This window comes from Amblyomma americanum, chromosome 7 (genome assembly GCF_052857255.1).
Source record: "Amblyomma americanum isolate KBUSLIRL-KWMA chromosome 7, ASM5285725v1, whole genome shotgun sequence".
NCBI classification, from domain to species: domain Eukaryota; kingdom Metazoa; phylum Arthropoda; class Arachnida; order Ixodida; family Ixodidae; genus Amblyomma; species Amblyomma americanum.
In genome coordinates this window covers 33,980,705-33,999,166 of record NC_135503.1, presented here as the reverse complement: position 1 = coordinate 33,999,166, position 18,462 = coordinate 33,980,705, and the positions used below count along the sequence as shown (strand labels likewise).

The window sequence follows — 18,462 nt, the reverse complement described above, 5'->3', positions numbered from 1 at the left end:
ACGAGAAGGCGAACGTTGCGCAATCCCTGAGGAGCAACCAGCTCACTAAAATGGCGAAGGAACTCTACGCCACTTGGCGTTGCAGTACGAATATGAAGGCTTGCTCAGCAATATCTGTTATGTTTCTAAGTTTTACGCATTGCATTGCAGCTTGGCGGCACCGAGAGCTTGCATAACTCCGCGAACACGCTATAACCTTTACTTTTCCAAACACATTGCTATAGGCGATCGTAGTAAATGAAGAGAGTTACGTACTGCGAGCAGAAGATGACTGAGACGAAAGGTTACTTCTTTGCTGTTCTTGATGCGCAACCTCGAGTTTCTCTAAAAATATGATTTTAAAGCAATTTCATTAAATCTGCTTTACATTACCCCAAAGATTGATTCCTCCGAATTCCCACTGTCTCTTACGCATTACCTACGAAAGCTATTTTAGCCGCAATGCTTCACTTTGGGTTGGCAACAGTTCACTGATTACGAAAGGACGATGCTTCTGATCTCGGCCGCGTGTGTCATGGTAAGTGCAGCAGACGCATTTTTAAGGGGCTCGCGGACAGAGCGAGAAACATAAATGAAGGACGAGTTCTCGCGAACTGTGTGTTAATTATTTGCTTTGTCGTGTTTTTATGCCTAGTCAACACGTCCGCAAGCTCTAGGGACAGAGTGAAACACTAAAATATAAGACAGGAGCAGCAGGCGTGACCGTGTTTGCGCCTAGTACGCTTGAAACTGACTTACACCAACGGTTTTCTGTTAATTAAAGTGGCGAACTAAGGAGTTCCAGGACACGCAGTATGCGACAGACCCTGGGTAAATCGTTTGCTTCATTACCCTGGTATAGTTCATGATTTCTCTTAAAATGTGAAACTATACATACTGACTCATCTCTCAGCCTGGAAGATACTGTTAGGTCTCAGGAGAGCTCCGTGTTAGCTCTCCAGATGACGAAGGCACTGCCACCATTGTTCAAAGACACAATGAGACCGCAGGACTAGTCTGTACCAAGAGGAGAAACCTCAGCCTGTTTCTGTGGGTGTTGCGGGTGTGTCGTGCCACACCTTTCATCATCCGCACCTTCATCAGCATTTCAGGCTAGCATCATTATCAGCATTAGAGAGTCTATATATATATATATATATATATATTGCCACCTAGTGTTGCCAGGTGGCGCAAGCTGTCCGCGAAGACGATGAGGTTGCGATCGTGGTATCGTGGATCGGCCGCCATTACCGTCTCCTCTTGCCAACTCCAGCTGTTGAAGCGTCTCTCCGTGAGAATTCCGTGACAATTTGGTGGAGGTGCTGGGTACGAGTATCCCATGCAAGAAACCCCTCCAGGGAGCCGTGCCGCCAGCCCTGCGCCGATTGACACCCCGGTACACCGCTTCAGCCGGAGGCTGCAGGGACTTTCACCGGAGCTTGGACCACTCGCGACAGTCATGATGCCAGCCACCGGTATTCTCACGCAAGCTGCCGGTGCTACACCTGCCCACTATACCTTGCAGACCCCGCGGGTTCCCAAGGCCTTCCACGGGGACCTTTTCGAAGACGTGGAGGACTGGTTCCTTCACTTCGAGCGTGTGGCTGCTTATAACCAGTGGGACGACGCCGCGAAACTAAGAAACGTCTACTTTAGCCTAGAGGATGGCGCCCGCACGTGGTTTGAGAACCGTGAGGAAGTTCTAACTTCCTGGCGAGAGTTTCGCCGTCGCCTGCTGGAGGCCTACACCAGCGCGGATCGCCGCGAAAGAGCGGAGCGGGCAATCCAGTCCCGCGTCCAGCTACCGAACGAAAGCGTACAAATGTACGTCGAGGACATGACGCGGCTCTTCAGGAGAGCTGATCCTGCCATGCCTGAAGAGAAGAAACTTCGGCACTTAATGAGAGGCGTCAAAGAGCAGCTGTTCGCAGGCCTCGTGCGCAGCCCACCATCTACAGTTGCTGCATTTCTTTCGGAAGCCACAACGATGGAGAAGGTCCTGCAACAGCGTTGCGCCAGTTACGACCGGCCCGTGCATGCTGCTGCAGTCACATCATCGTTTGCCACCATCGGACAGCATCCTGATGATTTGCGGGAACTTATTCGCACAATCGTGCGTGAGGAGCTTCACAAATTTTGTAGCCCGTCGCAGCCTGCGCTCGGTTCCATCTCCGCTCTTGTACGAGAGGAGGTGCAACAGGCGTTCCGGGGCCCTGTTCCTGTGGTCGACGTACCACCTCTGCCTGGGGACTACCACCGTCCGACGTACGCCGAAGTTGCAAGGCGTCCGGCTCCCGCTTCGCCGCCACCAATTCACGCCACGCCTCAAGCCCCGCGGCCCTCTGTGCAACCGGTGCAGTACTTCGAGGATCGTCGAGCACCCCTCCGAAAGGCCGACGTTTGGCGTACACCTGACCGACGACCGCTCTGTTTTCACTGCGGAGAGCCAGGTCATCTTTATCGAAATTGTTATTACCGACGCATCGGCATCCAAGGCTTCCGCACCGACTCACCGAGACCCCGTCAAGGTGAACGACCCCCTGAAATTGAAGAATTCCTTGCGGACCAGCGCAATCCATCCCGAGCGCAGCGGCAGTCGCGCTCACCCTCACCGAGGCGCTCTTCCCCGACACCTCCCGGCTTCTCGCGAGCGGCACCGGGCCGATCGCCAAGTCCTCGTCGGGAAAACTGAAACCCGCGACCTTCGGGGGCGAGGTCGCTGGGGGGCGCTGTGCTGAAGACCTCCCGTCGTCGCCGCTACAATCCGACAAAAACCCGCCGACGCCATCACCAGAGTTAAAAAACCGCGTTTCTTTAGAAATACCCGTTCTTATCGATGGTCGCAGAGTAAGCGCATTAGTTGATACCGGGGCCGATTATTCGATCTTAAGTGGACAACTGGCGACCATTCTGAAAAAAGTGATTACCCCTTGGCCTGGCGCGCACCTTCGAACTGCCGGCGGTCATCTGGTTACGCCCAAGGGTATGTGCACTGCTCGCGTTCAGATCAGCAAGTCCACGTTCGTCGTCAGCTGCATCGTCCTGGGCGAGTGTTCTCGGGACCTAATCCTCGGCATCGACTTTCTGCGGGAGTATGGAGCAATTATCGATCTGCGCAACCGAATCGTCATGTTTTCCACAGAGCAAGCCGCCGAACTCGACAACTCCTGCCAACGCAGTGCCGCACTTCGCGTTTTCGCCGACAGCGTCACACTTCCGCCCCGTAGCAGTGTTTTGATTGAAGTCGCCTGTGCTGAGTTGCACGACGCTGAAGCAGTCGCCGAGGCTAATCATTCGCTCCTCCTGACTCAAGGCATCTGCGCCGCTCGAAGCTTACTAACAATTCGCGCTGGCCGGTCTGCGATCCTTGTTACAAATTTTTCTCCAGAGCACCGGCACCTTTTCTCTGGAACTGCGATCGCTACTGCTGAAGCGGTTGTGGATGTTCCGGTCTGCTTTGCGTTCGCGGCAGCGGCCCCTGACGACCAATCATCGCGCGCCACTGACGACCAATCTGTTCCGAATGTCGACATCAACTGCAACCTCCCCGAAGGAAAGCGCCTGGCCTTAGAGCACTTGCTATTGGAGTATAAACAGTGTTTCGCTTCTTCGTCGAAAGTTCGTCAAACGCCCCTAACGCAACACCGGATCATTACGTATGACGACGCTCGCCCTATCCGCCAGCAGCCTTATCGTGTTTCCGCCAAAGAACGGGAAGTAATCCAAAAGCAAGTTCAGGAGATGATTGACGACGGCGTAGTTCAACCTTCCCAAAGCCCGTGGTCTTCGCCTGTTGTCCTTGTTAAAAAGAAGGATGGAACACTTCGATTCTGCGTGGACTACCGTAAATTAAACAATGTGACTAAAAAGGACGTCTACCCGTTGCCCCGCATTGATGACTCCCTGGAGAGATTACGGCGTGCTAAGTACTTTTCATCCATTGACCTGAAGAGCGGTTATTGGCAAATTGAAGTGGACGAACGGGACCGCGAAAAAACTGCCTTCGTTACACCAGATGGCCTCTATGAATTCAAAGTGCTGCCTTTTGGCTTGTGCTCTGCGCCAGCGACGTTTCAACGGATGATGGACACTGTCCTCACCGGCCTCAAGTGGCAAAGTTGTCTTGTATACCTGGACGACGTTGTCGTTTTTTCAGAAACTTTTGAACAGCATCTCGTGCGCCTGCGAACTGTCCTCAGAGCCCTCCATTCCGCTGACCTTACGCTGAAGCCCCAGAAGTGCCACTTCGGTTACACAGAGCTCAGGTTCCTCGGTCACGTTGTGGGCGCCGACGGAGTTCGACCCGACCCCGACAAGACAGCCGCCGTCGCCAATTTTCCTACTCCGACTGACAAGAAAGCTGTCCAGCGTTTTCTGGGTCTCTGTGCATATTACCGACGGTTTATTGCGGACTTCGCAAAGATTGCAGAGCCGTTGACGCGCCTCACCAGGAGCGACACCTCCTTCGTTTGGACAATAGACCAAGAGACGGCTTTCTCTTCGCTCCGCCAACGCCTTCAGACATCTCCCGTTCTTGCACACTTCGACGAAGAGGCCGACACCGAGATCCACACCGACGCCAGCAATATCGGTCTTGGAGCTGTCCTTGTCCAACACCAAGAGGGCATTGAGAGAGTTATAGCCTATGCTAGCCGTACTCTCTCCCGCGCCGAACGCAATTACTCTACGTCAGAGAAGGAATGCCTTGCTGTCGTATGGGCCACCATGAAATTTCGCCCTTACCTTTACGGCCGCGCATTCAAAGTCGTAACCGACCACCACTGCCTATGCTGGCTGGCTAATTTGCGAGACCCGTCTGGACGATTGGCCCGCTGGAGTTTACGGCTCCAAGAATTCGACATTACCATCGTTTATAAGTCGGGCCGTAAACACGAAGACGCCGACACGCTGTCGCGTGCACCACTCGACTCTTCCGGTCCCGATATCGACGACGACAGCGGTTTCCTCGGTATACTTAATGCATCGGACATAATAGCCCGGCAGCGGGCTGACACGGACCTCCGACCGCTGATTGACAACCTTGAAGGTCACGCCATGCCTCTACCACGACACTTCGCTCGACGTCTCGGCTCTTTCTGTTTGCGCGAAGGTATCTTATACAAGAAGAACTCGAGAGGCCAAGAAAGAGCTTACCTTCTGGTACTTCCGGCCGATCTTCGCGCCGACATTTTATTGGCATGCCACGACGAGCCCACTTCAGGCCATCTGGGTTTTTCCCGGACGCTCGCCAGGATACGCAACATGTACTACTGGCCCGGACTCTCGGACGATGTCCAAAGGTACGTAAAAAGCTGCCGTGAATGCCAGCGCCGGAAGACGCCACCGCTTAAGCCGGCGGGTTTTCTCAAGCCCGTTACTACACCCCGCTCTCCGTTCGATCAAATAGGAATGGACCTTCTCGGTCCTTTTCCGTTGTCACTCTCAGGAAACAAGTGGATCATAGTCGCTACTGACTATTTGACTCGCTACGCCGAGACCAAGGCGATACCCTGTGCCACAGCTTCAGAGGTCGCCGACTTTTTCATGCAAAACATCGTCTTGCGGCACGGAGCCCCTTCGTGCGTTATTACCGACAGAGGCACAGCGTTTACAGCGCAGCTAATCGACCATATATTTACGTTGAGCTGCACTAGCCATCGCAAGACCACAGCTTATCATCCGCAGAGCAATGGGCTAACCGAACGCTTAAACAAGACCATTGCGGACATGCTGTCAATGTACGTAGACGTTCAGCACAAAACTTGGGATGAGGTGCTACCGTACGTCACATTTGCGTACAACACGGCCCTCCAGGAGACTACACGCTTTACTCCCTTTCGTCTTGTATATGGACGTGAAGTCCAGAGCATGCTTGACGCGATGCTACCATGCCTCGATGACGACCAACTCGCACCCGATGTTCATGAAATTGCCCAACGCGCTGAAGAAGCCCGTCAGCTTGCCCGCGTACACATCGGCCAGCAGCAGGGCACTGATGCGCGCCGTTACAACCTTCGACACCGACAGGTCGACTACAATCCCGGTGAACAAGTTTGGGTGTGGACACCTGTCCGCCGCCAGGGCTTGTCCGAGAAACTACTCTGCCGGTACTTTGGCCCCTATAGAGTGCTACGGCGTATCAGTGATGTTACCTATGAAGTGGTTCCCGACGGTGCCGCGCAACCGAGACGTCGACAGCCCAACAGCTCTGACATTGTGCACGTTGTGCGGCTTAAGCCGTACTATGCCCGATAACGGCTTAGCGGCCCTCCGTTGTGGCTCTGTGTGTGCTCCGTTTTCCTCGCGTCCTTCTCTGTTTCCCTTCTGAACCTTAGCGCGCCTACGCTGCTGGCGGCACCACTGCGATGCCCTTCTTTTTCGGAGGGGGGAATAATGCCACCTAGTGTTGCCAGGTGGCGCAAGCTGTCCGCGAAGACGATGAGGTTGCGATCGTGCTATCGTGGATCGGCCGCCATTACCGTCTCCTCTTGCCAACTCCAGCTGTTGAAGCGTCTCTCCGTGAGAATTCCGTGACAATATATATATATATATATATATATATATATATATATATATATATATATATATATATATATATATATTTCGAAAAAGGCTCTAAGACACTCGAAAAAGGCTGGTCCTCCAGTCGAAACGTCGTGAATTGAATCCTGTTATGTTCCTTCAATTTTTGGTGATTTTATATTATATTGACCAAATCAGCTGCCAGAAATCACTTTTGGTGTGTGTGTGTGTGTGCATATATATATATATATATATATATATATATATATATATATATATATATATATATATATATATATATATATATATATATATATATATATATTCAGAGCATCGCATACGCACCCTGCGTCCGGCCTCGTTGTTGTGCAGGTTCATGAGCTTGCGGCCCTGGGAGAGTGAGCCCCGTGGGTGGTTCTGCTCGCGCTCGCGCACGTCCACGAAGCCCTCGGTGAAGCGGTAGCCGTAGGCCACGTTGTCGCCGCAGCCGCCCCAGATCCAGTCGCGGTGCAGGTTGTCGGGCCGCAGCTCGCTCGAGCAGCCGCAGCTGCCCAGCTGGCCGTCGCGGCAGGCCCGGGACACCGCGTGCACCACGCCGGCGGCGGCCACGGCGTGCGCGAACGCCGCCTCGCGGCTCGCTGCGCAGAGGAAAAGGGAGAGACAGGAAGTAGTCGGAATGAGAGAGCTCGAGGCAGTATACATGATACAGTTTCTTACTATTAACTAGAGGGAAAGCTGGCGCCCCGTTCACGGGAGTTTGCATGGCACGAGCTTCGTCGGGACCACCTGTACCACCATGGGCGCTCTAAGCATCATGGGGCGCAGAGCTACCGACTGCAGAACTACAACTTTTGGCCAAAAAATAATGAAAAAACAGACGTTGTTCGATAATCAAGAATGTCCCATCATTCAATATCCTGTCTATAAATTGTAACAAACGAGCAGAAAAGCATGTAAATGCAAAGTTTACTCAAAATAAGCGATGGCTTGCTCTCCTATTGGCCAAGCATTGCAGACGACAAAAGCCAATATTTCGTGCTTAACAGGCTCATTTTTAAAAAGAAATATGTTTTTGAAAAAAAAATGTCGCTTCAACATTTTAGAAGGTTTTTCCACAGTATTTCGAAAAACAAAAACCTTTTATTGACGTCGTGTGCTGATGCGTTTTCGCTACTATGGCTTTTGCTCACTACATTTACGCCGAAGTCGTCTACGCGGAGCGCTGCCGTGGATACGGAATGGAACAGCTTAGTAACGCTACTCTTGTGCTCCTGAAAAAAATCTACTGTCCCGCACCAAGTAGCTCATCGGCCCATGATGCTTTGCGCGCCCATGGAGGTCCAGGTGCAGCGCCGCCAGCTTTCCCTCTAGTTAATAGTAAGAAACTCTATGGTATACATAAACAAACAAAAAAGATATCGCGACGTTTCGTCCCATCATGCAAAGAATGGCACAGCGATAGGAGTGTCTACCTCACCACGCGAGAATGCATGTACTCAGATGCACTCATCTTACAGTTGTTTCCTCCCCACGACTAAGCAGAGAAGATCTTCAGAGCAAACGTCTTGTCACCGGCCCTCAGCTGGTTGTTGGTGTTGATGCTGCGACTAAACGCGAGCGCTATTTCCACGTTCACCATTTTCTAGTGGATCGTCGCGTCACTTGATGACGTCACATAGTTGCGGTTGCTGACATCATGCAGGGACAAGGCCTAAACCCTGAAAAACCCCATATGAACAGGTATCGGCGCAAAAAATAGAACAGCAAGGGTAATGGCAGGACGTCAGTGCACCTTTGTTATCGCCTTTGTAGGCGTTGACAGCATAGAACTATAGGCGCGTAAGCGTTGAAAGGCGCGCGAAATGCTGCGGAGCGATGGGTATTCTTCATCTGGCTCGCTCACTGAAGTGTTGAATGGCCTTTTCAAGTTCAACGGGAAAGTGAAAAGAAATTTGTTGTTCTTTCTTATTCTGAAGTAAGCGTCCTCTTTAATACTGTTCTATCCCTACTTGAACGCATGTTGCGTGACCTCCGTGTCACAAATGTATGAACACATGCGTGCACAGAAGTAGTCGTTTTCTGGGCACTGGGCACTCCAGTGTCGGTAAATTTAGACAGATCTCCTGATTCATGAAGAATAATTTTTGGGGCAAGCGAAGTCCGCCCTTCTTTTCACGTCCACGCCGAACGCCCCAAGTGATTTCGCGCAGAACGTTCAGAAGGAACTAGACCTCGCAAATAACCTTGAGCATGCGTGCTCATGCGCATAAATTCCTGTGCATGCGTGTGGGCTCATGCTCCTGTTGTCTCATCCTGGTCTCCCGGGACAGCATGCTAAACTCTAGCCAGGAAAAAGCTTCGCAAAATTCATTAATAATGAAGTCTCTGTCCCTCCAGCTAAGCCACGTTGATTGCCATCGATGAACTCGTGATTGCCCCGGGGCCCGATACGGCAACGAGAGACCTGATGTAGTGGAGAGCGAAAGGAGGGTGGAAATAGAAGGGACAGGGGGGGGATGCAGGCCAGTCACAGCCCCCTACCCCTCCTTTGCGCCAATCGAAAAGGACAGGCGATGCACATCGTGATCCGCTCCGCACGGATGCGCCGTCCAGGTGGAAAGGCGCGCCAGCTATGCCCTTGGAGCCGGAAAACCGGCGTGGCCAACCGCTCGTGACGTCGGATTACACGCGAACACTCGCGGCGCGAGAAGTCAACCGTGGATGCCGACCCGTTCTCGCGCGGCGGCGGCGGCTCGCACTCACCGGCGCACGGACGTCGCCGCCTAATCCCCGCGGAGCTTGACGAAGAACCCTTCGCACGCGGCAGCAGCTCGTCCTTGCTCTGGGCGCAGGCGTATAAATACGCACGCACGACCCGCGCCGCTCTAGCAAGGCGAAAGCATGGGCCTTTTTTTGTATACACAGTATAAACACCGACGACGGGAGGGCGGTCTATTGCGACATCCGAATATGTGACCGGAGTATACGCTAAGTCGTCTGCGCCGGAGAGCGCGCGTTCAGCTGTCTCTAGGGGAGAAGAGTCTTCCGCCGGCACTTAGGCCAGTGGAGCGTGGCTTTTCCCCTCGAGCTTTCCTTTATGTATGTGCCAGACTATACGATGGACCGAGGCTACGTTCCTCTGAATGGCTAAGTATCTAAATGGTCGAAAGCTAGTGGACATAATTAATGGGCGATTTTGTTTGCCTTGCATACGTAATACTTCTTTACGGTATAGGCCTTGTTTGTTCATTGTAACCGAGGGTACAGAAGAGTGCGTGGTTGTCCAGCCAACATGGGCGGTTTTATGAGCACCTCTTCAGGGATTCGGTTGCGGGAGTTGCGTGGTTGGGGGGACGTATACAGGGAGTTTTCTTTAAAGGAACAGTAAACAGAAAACTCCGCTCAACTATAGATTCATGGGTTAGTGTACCGCGATTGCATATGTGTCATTTCAATCGTGGACAGAGCGAGCATAAAGTTACATGACAGCACCGACGTTTCATGGGGCGTGTAAAGAGGTGAAGAAATTGGGATTTCATTGGCAATTTTCTCCGAAACTCACTCTTCTCGCGCAGTAAGTTACGATGGTCATGTTTTAGAACGCTAATCAGCAAGTTTAGAGTAGATTCGTGTTTCCATTGTTTTCCCTTTAACTGTCGCTGTAACTTCGCGCATTGAGAAAACAGTGTTGAGCATGGTTTCCCTTCAAAAAGCTTCCACTTGGACAAATTCAATTCAATCAACTCGCATTATTTTTCCAGGGAAAGCGATACATCCTGGAGAGACTAAAGGGCTAAAAGCTGCTAGGCACATCTTGACTGGGTCCAAGAACCTCTAAATTATTCCGCGGGAAAGCACTGAGCGTCTAGCAGACTTGCAAAGCCGGGCTTTTCTTCAAACGAACGTACGAAAATTGAATCCTAGGGGGCGCCACAGCCATGCTAACCTCCTCCTTTCCGATGCACCGCAACATCTGACGAAGACGTCGTCCGCGGCCGAATGCCGGCAGGTTTGTATCTCGCGCGGACGACCCGTGTTACTGCTGGCCAGACATTTATTAAATAAAGTGATAACATAAAAAGTGGCGGGCACTGGGAAGCGGGGGGGGGGGGGGGGGGCGATGAGGCGGCTTCACAATAGCTCGCCGGGGAGGCCAATACGGGCATGCACGGCCAGAAGAAGCAGCCGTGGGAGCAGCAGCAGCAGCAGCGGGGGCATGTCTACTACTACGTGGCGGCAGCAGCGACGGCGGCGGGCCCGTGATTAAGCGGCGTGTCCCGCGGCCTCCGCTCGGCGCCTCCGAGGCGTGAGCGGTCCAGCCTCGCTGTGGGCACCCGACCGCATCGATCACGAAGCCTCTGTATCGAGGAAAGGGGGAGAGTATGCGCGGAGGGGGCCTCGTCGTCCGCTTCTCGCCGGACACGACCGAGGGCCCCTGGTTTCTTCCCACGTCCACATTCCGCCGCTGACTCCGCCGGTACCGACTTCGTCGTGCACGGCGGGATAGTGTCCTCCCGGTCGACGCATGACGCTCGGACGGAGCAGCGTCGGTATATTTGAGCAAGCTCAACACAGAACGGAACAGAGATGAGAAATGGACACTATAACTGGCCATGCTTTTTCAAACACCACGCCAATTTGCCTGTAGCTCAATTCGCATGCAGCTCAATTCGCATGCAGCTCAATTCGCATGCAGCTCAATTCGCCTGTAGCTCAATTCGCCTGTAGCTTTACACTCTACTGAATTCTATTTTGTAAACACTTAGAGCTCTTTTGCGTATTTAACAATTTAAACCAAGCCTAGCTCCTGTTTTCCGCTCGAGTGACTATCGCTTCTTCTACACTTTATCTGCATGTGTGCCGTGTATGTGTTTGATATAATATTTATTTATTTTTTTACAAAACGGCGCATTATGGTGTGACCCGCCGCGGTGGCTCAGTGGTTAAGGCGCTCGACTACTGATCCGGAGTTCCCGGGTTCGAACCCGGCCGCGGCGGCTGCGTTTTTATGGAGGAAAAACGCTAAGGCGCCCGTGTGCTGTGCGATGTCAGTGCACGTTAAAGATCCCCAGGTGGTCGAAATTATTCCGGAGCCCTCCACTACGGCACCTCTTCTTCCTTTCTTATTTCGCTCCCTCCTTTATCCCTTCCCTTACGGCGCGGTTCAGGTGTCCAAAGATATATGAGACAGATACTGCGTCGTTTCATTTCCCCCAAAACCAATTATTATTATTATTATTATTATTATTATTATTATTATTATTATTATTATTATTATTATTATTATTATTATTATTATTATTATTATTATTATTATTATTGTGTGCACAGGAATGGAAAGAGCAGGCTTGTTTAGAGTGCATGAGCGGTGCGGTGTAGTGTAAAGGAAGCGAAATTTTCAAGGAGTGACAAAGTTTCACCAACAATCCTTATGTTAGACCACAGCAGCGTAAACATTGCAACTGCACGGGCACGGGCATACAACTACAGTGCTCTGACAACACCCCTCATTACTCCACTTCGCTGTCTGTGTTTTCAAAATCGTTGCACGTATTTAAATTTGAGTATCAGCTCACAGAGACCCGTCGAACTTTCTGCTTCGAGGCAAACATGGCACTCGGGTATGGATGGGAAGACAGTCGGCATGACTCGAATCTTTCGAATTCCATTCATCGCATTAAGAACCAGCGCTAAAAAACTCGCACAGAGGACGAGACGAGACACACGAAGGCGCTGAACTTACAACTGAATTTTATTCGATAGTAATAAGTCATTTTATACAATACACACACACGTGTAAGGTTGTGCAGTCAAACACAGATGCGCTGTAATCACCTACATGCGATAACCCCCCCCCCCCCCCCCAATAAAACACATTAAGCAAATTTCCAAGACACGTGCGCTATCGTCAACCCCGCTACCCACAATGAAGCAAGCTCATTTCCCTGCTTGACAAGCTAATCGACGTTTTGCTCACGCATCCATCGCCCTTTCTGAGAATGTGGAATGCCTCAGCTATCTCTCTAATGGGTTAGTCATCATGTACGAACAGTACGGTCGTATCCACAAAAAACGGGGTACAATTACACGCAATGCAGTGTTGTGATACATTTTTATTTTCTTTCCTGCTGACGGAATCGGCATGCTCTGTGAGGCGAACATTGATACGCCGCCCGGTCTGGCCGATGTATATACGCCCGCAGGACAAAGGAATAAGATTCCATTACCGTTTGTTCTCTCGGATTTGGCTTTCTCCCTTCTTTTATATGACGGTCACCTTATTTTTTCTCGAGTTCCGGCGCGATAAAAAGCGCGTTGCTTGGTTTTTCTTGTTTCATGAAAATTCGTGAATTCTCAAGAATTTTCATGAATTTGTGCTTGTAGCGCTCCCATCTTATATTACTTTTGTCTCAAGGAATTTAAAGATATAATTTGGGCTTCTTCATCAGTTTTTTGTTTTGATTTCATACAATGCTTGTAAGTAGTAGGTGTTCTTGGTTGCATGTAGCCGCTACAGTCAGTGCACATGAATATTCTACGCACCAAATATCGATATCAACACCCAGTCACCATTGCGGGGTCCATGGTCGGAGCAGTAAAATTAAATGAAAACCTGTGCAAAACCTAATTTTGTATATACAAGCGGAAATAGCGTGCTGGACGATGCACTAATGCAGATTACATTTTTTTCTCGTAGCCGTAATACGCGTAGCAGACGTGACACGACGAGTTGCCAGGACATGTTCTCTGATGTTCTGACAGTTTTTCTAGGACTTGAGGGCTCTGTATATAGCCTGCGTTAAGGAAAGTGGTTACTCACAAAAGATGCCGGCATTTTCAGTGCTGCACAAGTTGCGCTACGTATAGTCCACAAACAAATACAATGGCCTGTAGCATTAGGAAAAACAGTACATGCACGTACCCGATGGCAACCCCCCCCCCCCCCCCTCCCCCGAAAACAATCTGGCATTGCTCAGTTGCTCAGGCCGGAGGGGATTCAAGAGGCCTACCACGCACAAGACATTTTCTAGCTCTCGGGTTACAGGGGCACAAACGCAATGTTAACAATGCGCGTTTTAACAAGACTTCCCCCTTGTTTGGTTCCCTGCCGTACTGAGTTCTAACCGCGCGAGCAAAGAAAAAAGTTGAAGAGAATAAATTAGCCTGTCCGTGTTGTGCGTGTCTTTCTTTGTCTGCGTTTTCTTTTTCAGCACTTTTAGAGCACAGTAAAGCGCATGCGCTTTGCAATATTCTCTCCATCTCAAGTTTCAGGAACAGACTCAATAGTTACAATGCATGTACACTTAAACACACTGTCTTGATCTCAAGTTACAGGAACACAAACTCACTGGTTACAGTGCAAGCCAGGGGGTCAGGTTCAAGTAACCCATCAATCCTTGCGCGCGCAGTGCTGCCCGCGAATGGGCACAGTGCATACAACAGTGAAAGTGCACAGAACCCTGCGAGCTCTAAGCAAAACAGCGCTGAGAATGAGCGCATCGCAACGCTCCGCCTAATCAATTTGGAGGCGTTCCTGCGCACCCCGCCGGTGATGAATTCGTTCCGAGAAGAATTTTGATGGGATTGTTTCAATAAGAGCGGGCGCTGCCGTCGGGGGCCGCGATGCGGGCGTGGCGATTCATCCGCAAGCACACAGCCTCACTAAAACCGGTTTCGCTCGGACCGCTGGTAATTAGTCAAATCGTCACGAAGGTACTAACACTGCCTCGGCGATAACCGTGGGCGCGAGATTCCTTCCAGCCAACGCGCGAGCTCCCATGCGGGCACAGAAGGCAGTTCGTTTAACGAGAGGACCGTCGCCGTTCTGCTGTCTTGCGGAGTTTTTTTAAGGCTCGGCTTGGCTTTTCGTGGCTTAGCTGTGCTCGAGGAGGTAATCAAATAGGCTTCAGGGCGAGGCTACCCCCCTCTCCTGGAACTACTTCCAGGAGGTGTGGAATCCGCAGGCGTTGGTCGGCTTGGTGCGCGAGAAGGCTCGAAAGACGGAGAAGAATTTCTAGTTGCGACACGGAAAGTGCGACCGAGCCTGTTATTTCTGCTCGGGTCTTTAGTTTGCTGCTCTCGCGTCGGCGTTAATCGCCCCCTAATTTGCGCCGGCTCCCGACTCTCGCCTACAGATGCTGCTGCGCTCTGTCGTTGTGCCAAAACTTGAGTGGGCTTCGCTCTCCGACTAATCGGCATAGGCGATTCCTCTTCTGTCTATGCGACCGTGCTCGCTGTGCCGAAAGAAGAATAAAATAAAGAAAGAAAGCAAGCGCAGCTCTGCGGGTGTCCCGAGGAGCGAAAGCTGGGGCAGGCTGGGGATTCTCATGCTTGGCACTATTACGCACTTGTAACACTCACACGCTGAGAAGGTGTGAGTGGGCGAATTCCTCGTCACTTACTCGTTATTCTTGCGCTCTGACGTAGCTTGTTTGCTGCTTGAGGAATCTAGAATTAATATAAAAACCAATGAGCTGTGGCTGATTGACCTTCTTGAACGGAGTCGAAATTACTATCGAGTATCCTTCTTCTCTTCTTTCTTTTTTGTCATATTCATAGCCGCATCGTATAAGTGCTTTCAATGATGTAATCCTACTTGCGAGCGAGCTGCAAGTGGGATGGTGCTGCATGGCACAACTTACCTATCGTGGATAATTTGACGTGCAGCACGTCATGCGGAACAGTTTGTATTTCCTCGGTAACTTCTAGCTTGGAGGAACACAGTGACCGCCATCCTAAATACCACAGGAAACAGAATAGACAGAGGGAGAATACAACATAGGGCGGTACTTACAACTGAAATTTTATTGAAAAACAGCATGGCTTTTACAGATGGGAAACACGTGTGCGCTACAATCAAAAATGACAAGGAAAATGTCTTCTCCCTCTGTCCTGCGTCTGTTGTGGTTTTTTTTTTTTTAGCCAGAATGGAATAAACAGTCTGCTTATATTCAAGCTCCGGCATAGTCTTTACACTGGTCTGCGGGGATAAATTGCATGTTCCGAGTCCTTCTTCTAAGATATCATGAAGAGCAAAACCACAAAACAAGACGGGACTGAGGCAGGCGACAACACAGGGCGCCCTGTGTTGTTGCCTGCCTCAGTCCCGTCCTGTTTTGCGGTTTTGCTCTTCATGATGTCATACAAACTGGCCTACACCAAAGTCCTTCTAAGTTACCCTTCTTCTAATGGAGGACAATGGACTATGCATTTCTCCGAAGGGCGGATGGAGTCGTGCGATGGTTCCACTCACTCCATCTGCGTAATGTACCAGAGCTGCAGTGTGCCGTGACCTGTATCTTCCGAGGAATTCTTCGCTAAGCGTTAAATCTGCCGGCTGTGAATGTGAGGACCTCCTTTTGCGGAGCGAGATGACGACCAAGGACCTCAGCAGACGTATACTCAATGCACAGATTAAACAGAGCGGAGGCAGAAAGCTGGAAAGACAAGGCCAGTGGAAAGCGTGCGGATGGCGCAGATCGCAGTCCAGTAGCCAAACGACGCGCGGTTCGTGACGAAGACATCAATCCACGCCCTCACGCGGATACATGTTTTAACAAAATCAGGGCCTTGAGCTTGTGCAATCTTACTTTCTCATGATGGAGCTACTGTAGTGTCCGTGCGGGTATTGCCAGACGAAAAGTGTAAGCACGGTAAGAACCCGGTTGCTCTCAAGCATTCTCACCAACACCGGCGTATCTGAGAGTAATGCACATTTTGGTGCAGATGCAATTTCACTAACCCACCCTGTATAATTAACCAAGGGCTTGTTTTTCACTGTGTCGAAGCACAGCATCCTCACTGCTTACTTCTTCTATGCTGGTGATCGTGTCCGTTAAAAGTACAATTGGATGATTTTTGCAAAGTAAATAGTGTGCAGTGTCCTCAGGTATTTTTCTCACCTGCGCAGCTCAGTCGAGATCCAAACACTTAACTATATATCGATTGTTGTGAAACCGTGTAACAACTTTAACTATGCACGAAACCTTGTCTCCACACGCGAGATTGCTCCCCGCACTCTTTCAGCATCAGCGCACCCTCCTTGCTCTAAAGCGCGGAAGCTTTTATCGATATGCATGTAATGAGGGCAGAAATTCTCACAGTTCCACCAGTCGACAGCTGCAACACGGCTTCCAAGTGTTCTGTTACTTGCTTTTTTTTTTTTACCTGCGAGGCCCTCTTAATGCGTGCGTAATTAACGATCCTCACGGCAGCCGAAACCATGCATGTGCGAACACAGTGACGGGGCCACCGCTCCGATCGTGCCCGGGCGCGCTGCGTGAACCGCATAAACCGCACATTTCGAGCCCCGGCGATTCGTGCACCGATGCACGCCACACGAACAGGCTATATATATACAGCCCCTCCCTGCCGGTTCGTCGCACTGCAGTACAGGTAAAGGTTGGAGCGTGCAACAGCGGGTGTGTGTGTGTGTGAGGTGGATGGGAGCCTAATGCGCGTGATCGGCCGTAATGGCGGCCACCTTCCGGTCTGCCAGGTAATAGCGCTGACGTGTCAGCGCTGCTTTCACCCTGCCTCCACACCCCCCTTCGTTCCACCCCGTCGTCCCTCCTCAGTATTTGCGGGCGAGCACGCCATCACGAAGCGAACCGCGCTGATCGGGCGAGTAAAGCTCACGCTTCACGATCCTTCCTCACGCTAATCACGCATGCAGTGCGATGGGGTCTGCTCCCGAAGCATGTTCGCAGTCTGGACATCCCCGTTCCACAGGCTCGTCTAGCGTGCAGGATTGCGGGAGCCCCATGCATCGGTAGTTCGAGGGAAGCGAGAATAGAGGAAGCCGAGTGTAGCCCGGTGGTCTTGTTGAAAGTTTGAATGGCCATTTAAACAGGCCGATTTCTTGCAGATTACCAAACTAAGAGAGGGTTGTTTGTGCTATGTGTTAGCACGCATCTCCTTAGCCCACGTGAACGCCTTAATTTTCTGAACCGTCCCATATAATTGAGCTCGCGCAACAGCCGTCAGCATGTATATACAAATATCCTCCGAACATCGTTGTTGACAGCGAGCCGAATTTTTGTGAACCTTTGGTTTGGTTTTATGGGGGTTTAACGTCCCAAAGCGACTCAGGCTATGAGGGACGCCGTAGTGAAAGTCTCCGGAAATTTGGTCCACCTGGGGTTCTTTAACGTGCACTGACATCGCACAGTACACGGGCCTCTAGAATTTCGCCTCCATCGAATTTCGACCGCCGCGGCCGGGATCGAACCGGCGTCTTTAGGGCCAGCAGCCGAGCGCCGTAACCACTCAGCCACCGCGGCGGCTTTTTTGTGAACCTTTGTTGTGATGGGTGCTTTACACACCTCGGCCAGCAATGTTGTAGCGACGTGCGCGTCGAATAAGGGAAGCGGGGTGGACTCACGTATGTTGAGCACCGGTCCGAAGACGCTGGTGTCCGCCACCGTGGAGCAGTTCCACCGCCGGTGCCTGAACTGGTGCTGGCACTCGCCGATGCCCATGCGCGCCCCTCGGCCCACGTGGGGCATGTGGTCCTCGTAGAGGTGGCACAGCTTGGTCTGGCCCCGGGATAGGCCCAGCTGCAGCTGGCCACAGAGCAGCTGCGCGCCCAGCACGTACATCTGCGGGTTCTGCAGCACGTCGATGCCCTGTAGGCCCATGTTTCTGCGCGGGGAAAAAAAATATGACAATTAGGTGAGCGGTAGGCTCTGCGTATGGAGCGCTTTGATGTTTCAACGCGCATTGTTTGCATTGCTCAGTACTTATCTATAGACCGTGCTTGGAGCGGTAGGCTCTGCGTATGGAGCGCTTAGATGTTTCAACGCGCATTGTTTGCATTGCTCAGTACTTATCTAGACCGTTCTTGGTGCTCTATGAGGTCCCGAGCCCTATAGATGTTTTGCCCCGACGTCACAGTGGCCGCGACGATGGTGATGAGGAGCACTGCAAGAAGCCCGGCGTTTATCTGACCGGCTCGTCACC

The 18,462-nt window shown here is 51.4% G+C and overlaps 1 protein-coding gene across 1 annotated transcript in view; it reads right to left on the bottom strand.

The window, feature by feature from the left end:
* The window catches only part of LOC144098831 (protein Wnt-5b-like), an 80,813-nt gene that overhangs the window by 14,474 nt on the left and 47,877 nt on the right, over positions 1 to 18,462 (bottom strand). Inside the window, exons 3-4 of the mRNA XM_077631727.1 lie at positions 17,885 to 18,144; positions 6,847 to 7,139 (exon numbers count right to left, since the gene is read on the bottom strand). Coding sequence (XP_077487853.1) covers positions 6,847 to 7,139; positions 17,885 to 18,144 — 553 coding nt within the window. The remainder of the gene's footprint in view (positions 1 to 6,846; positions 7,140 to 17,884; positions 18,145 to 18,462) is intronic.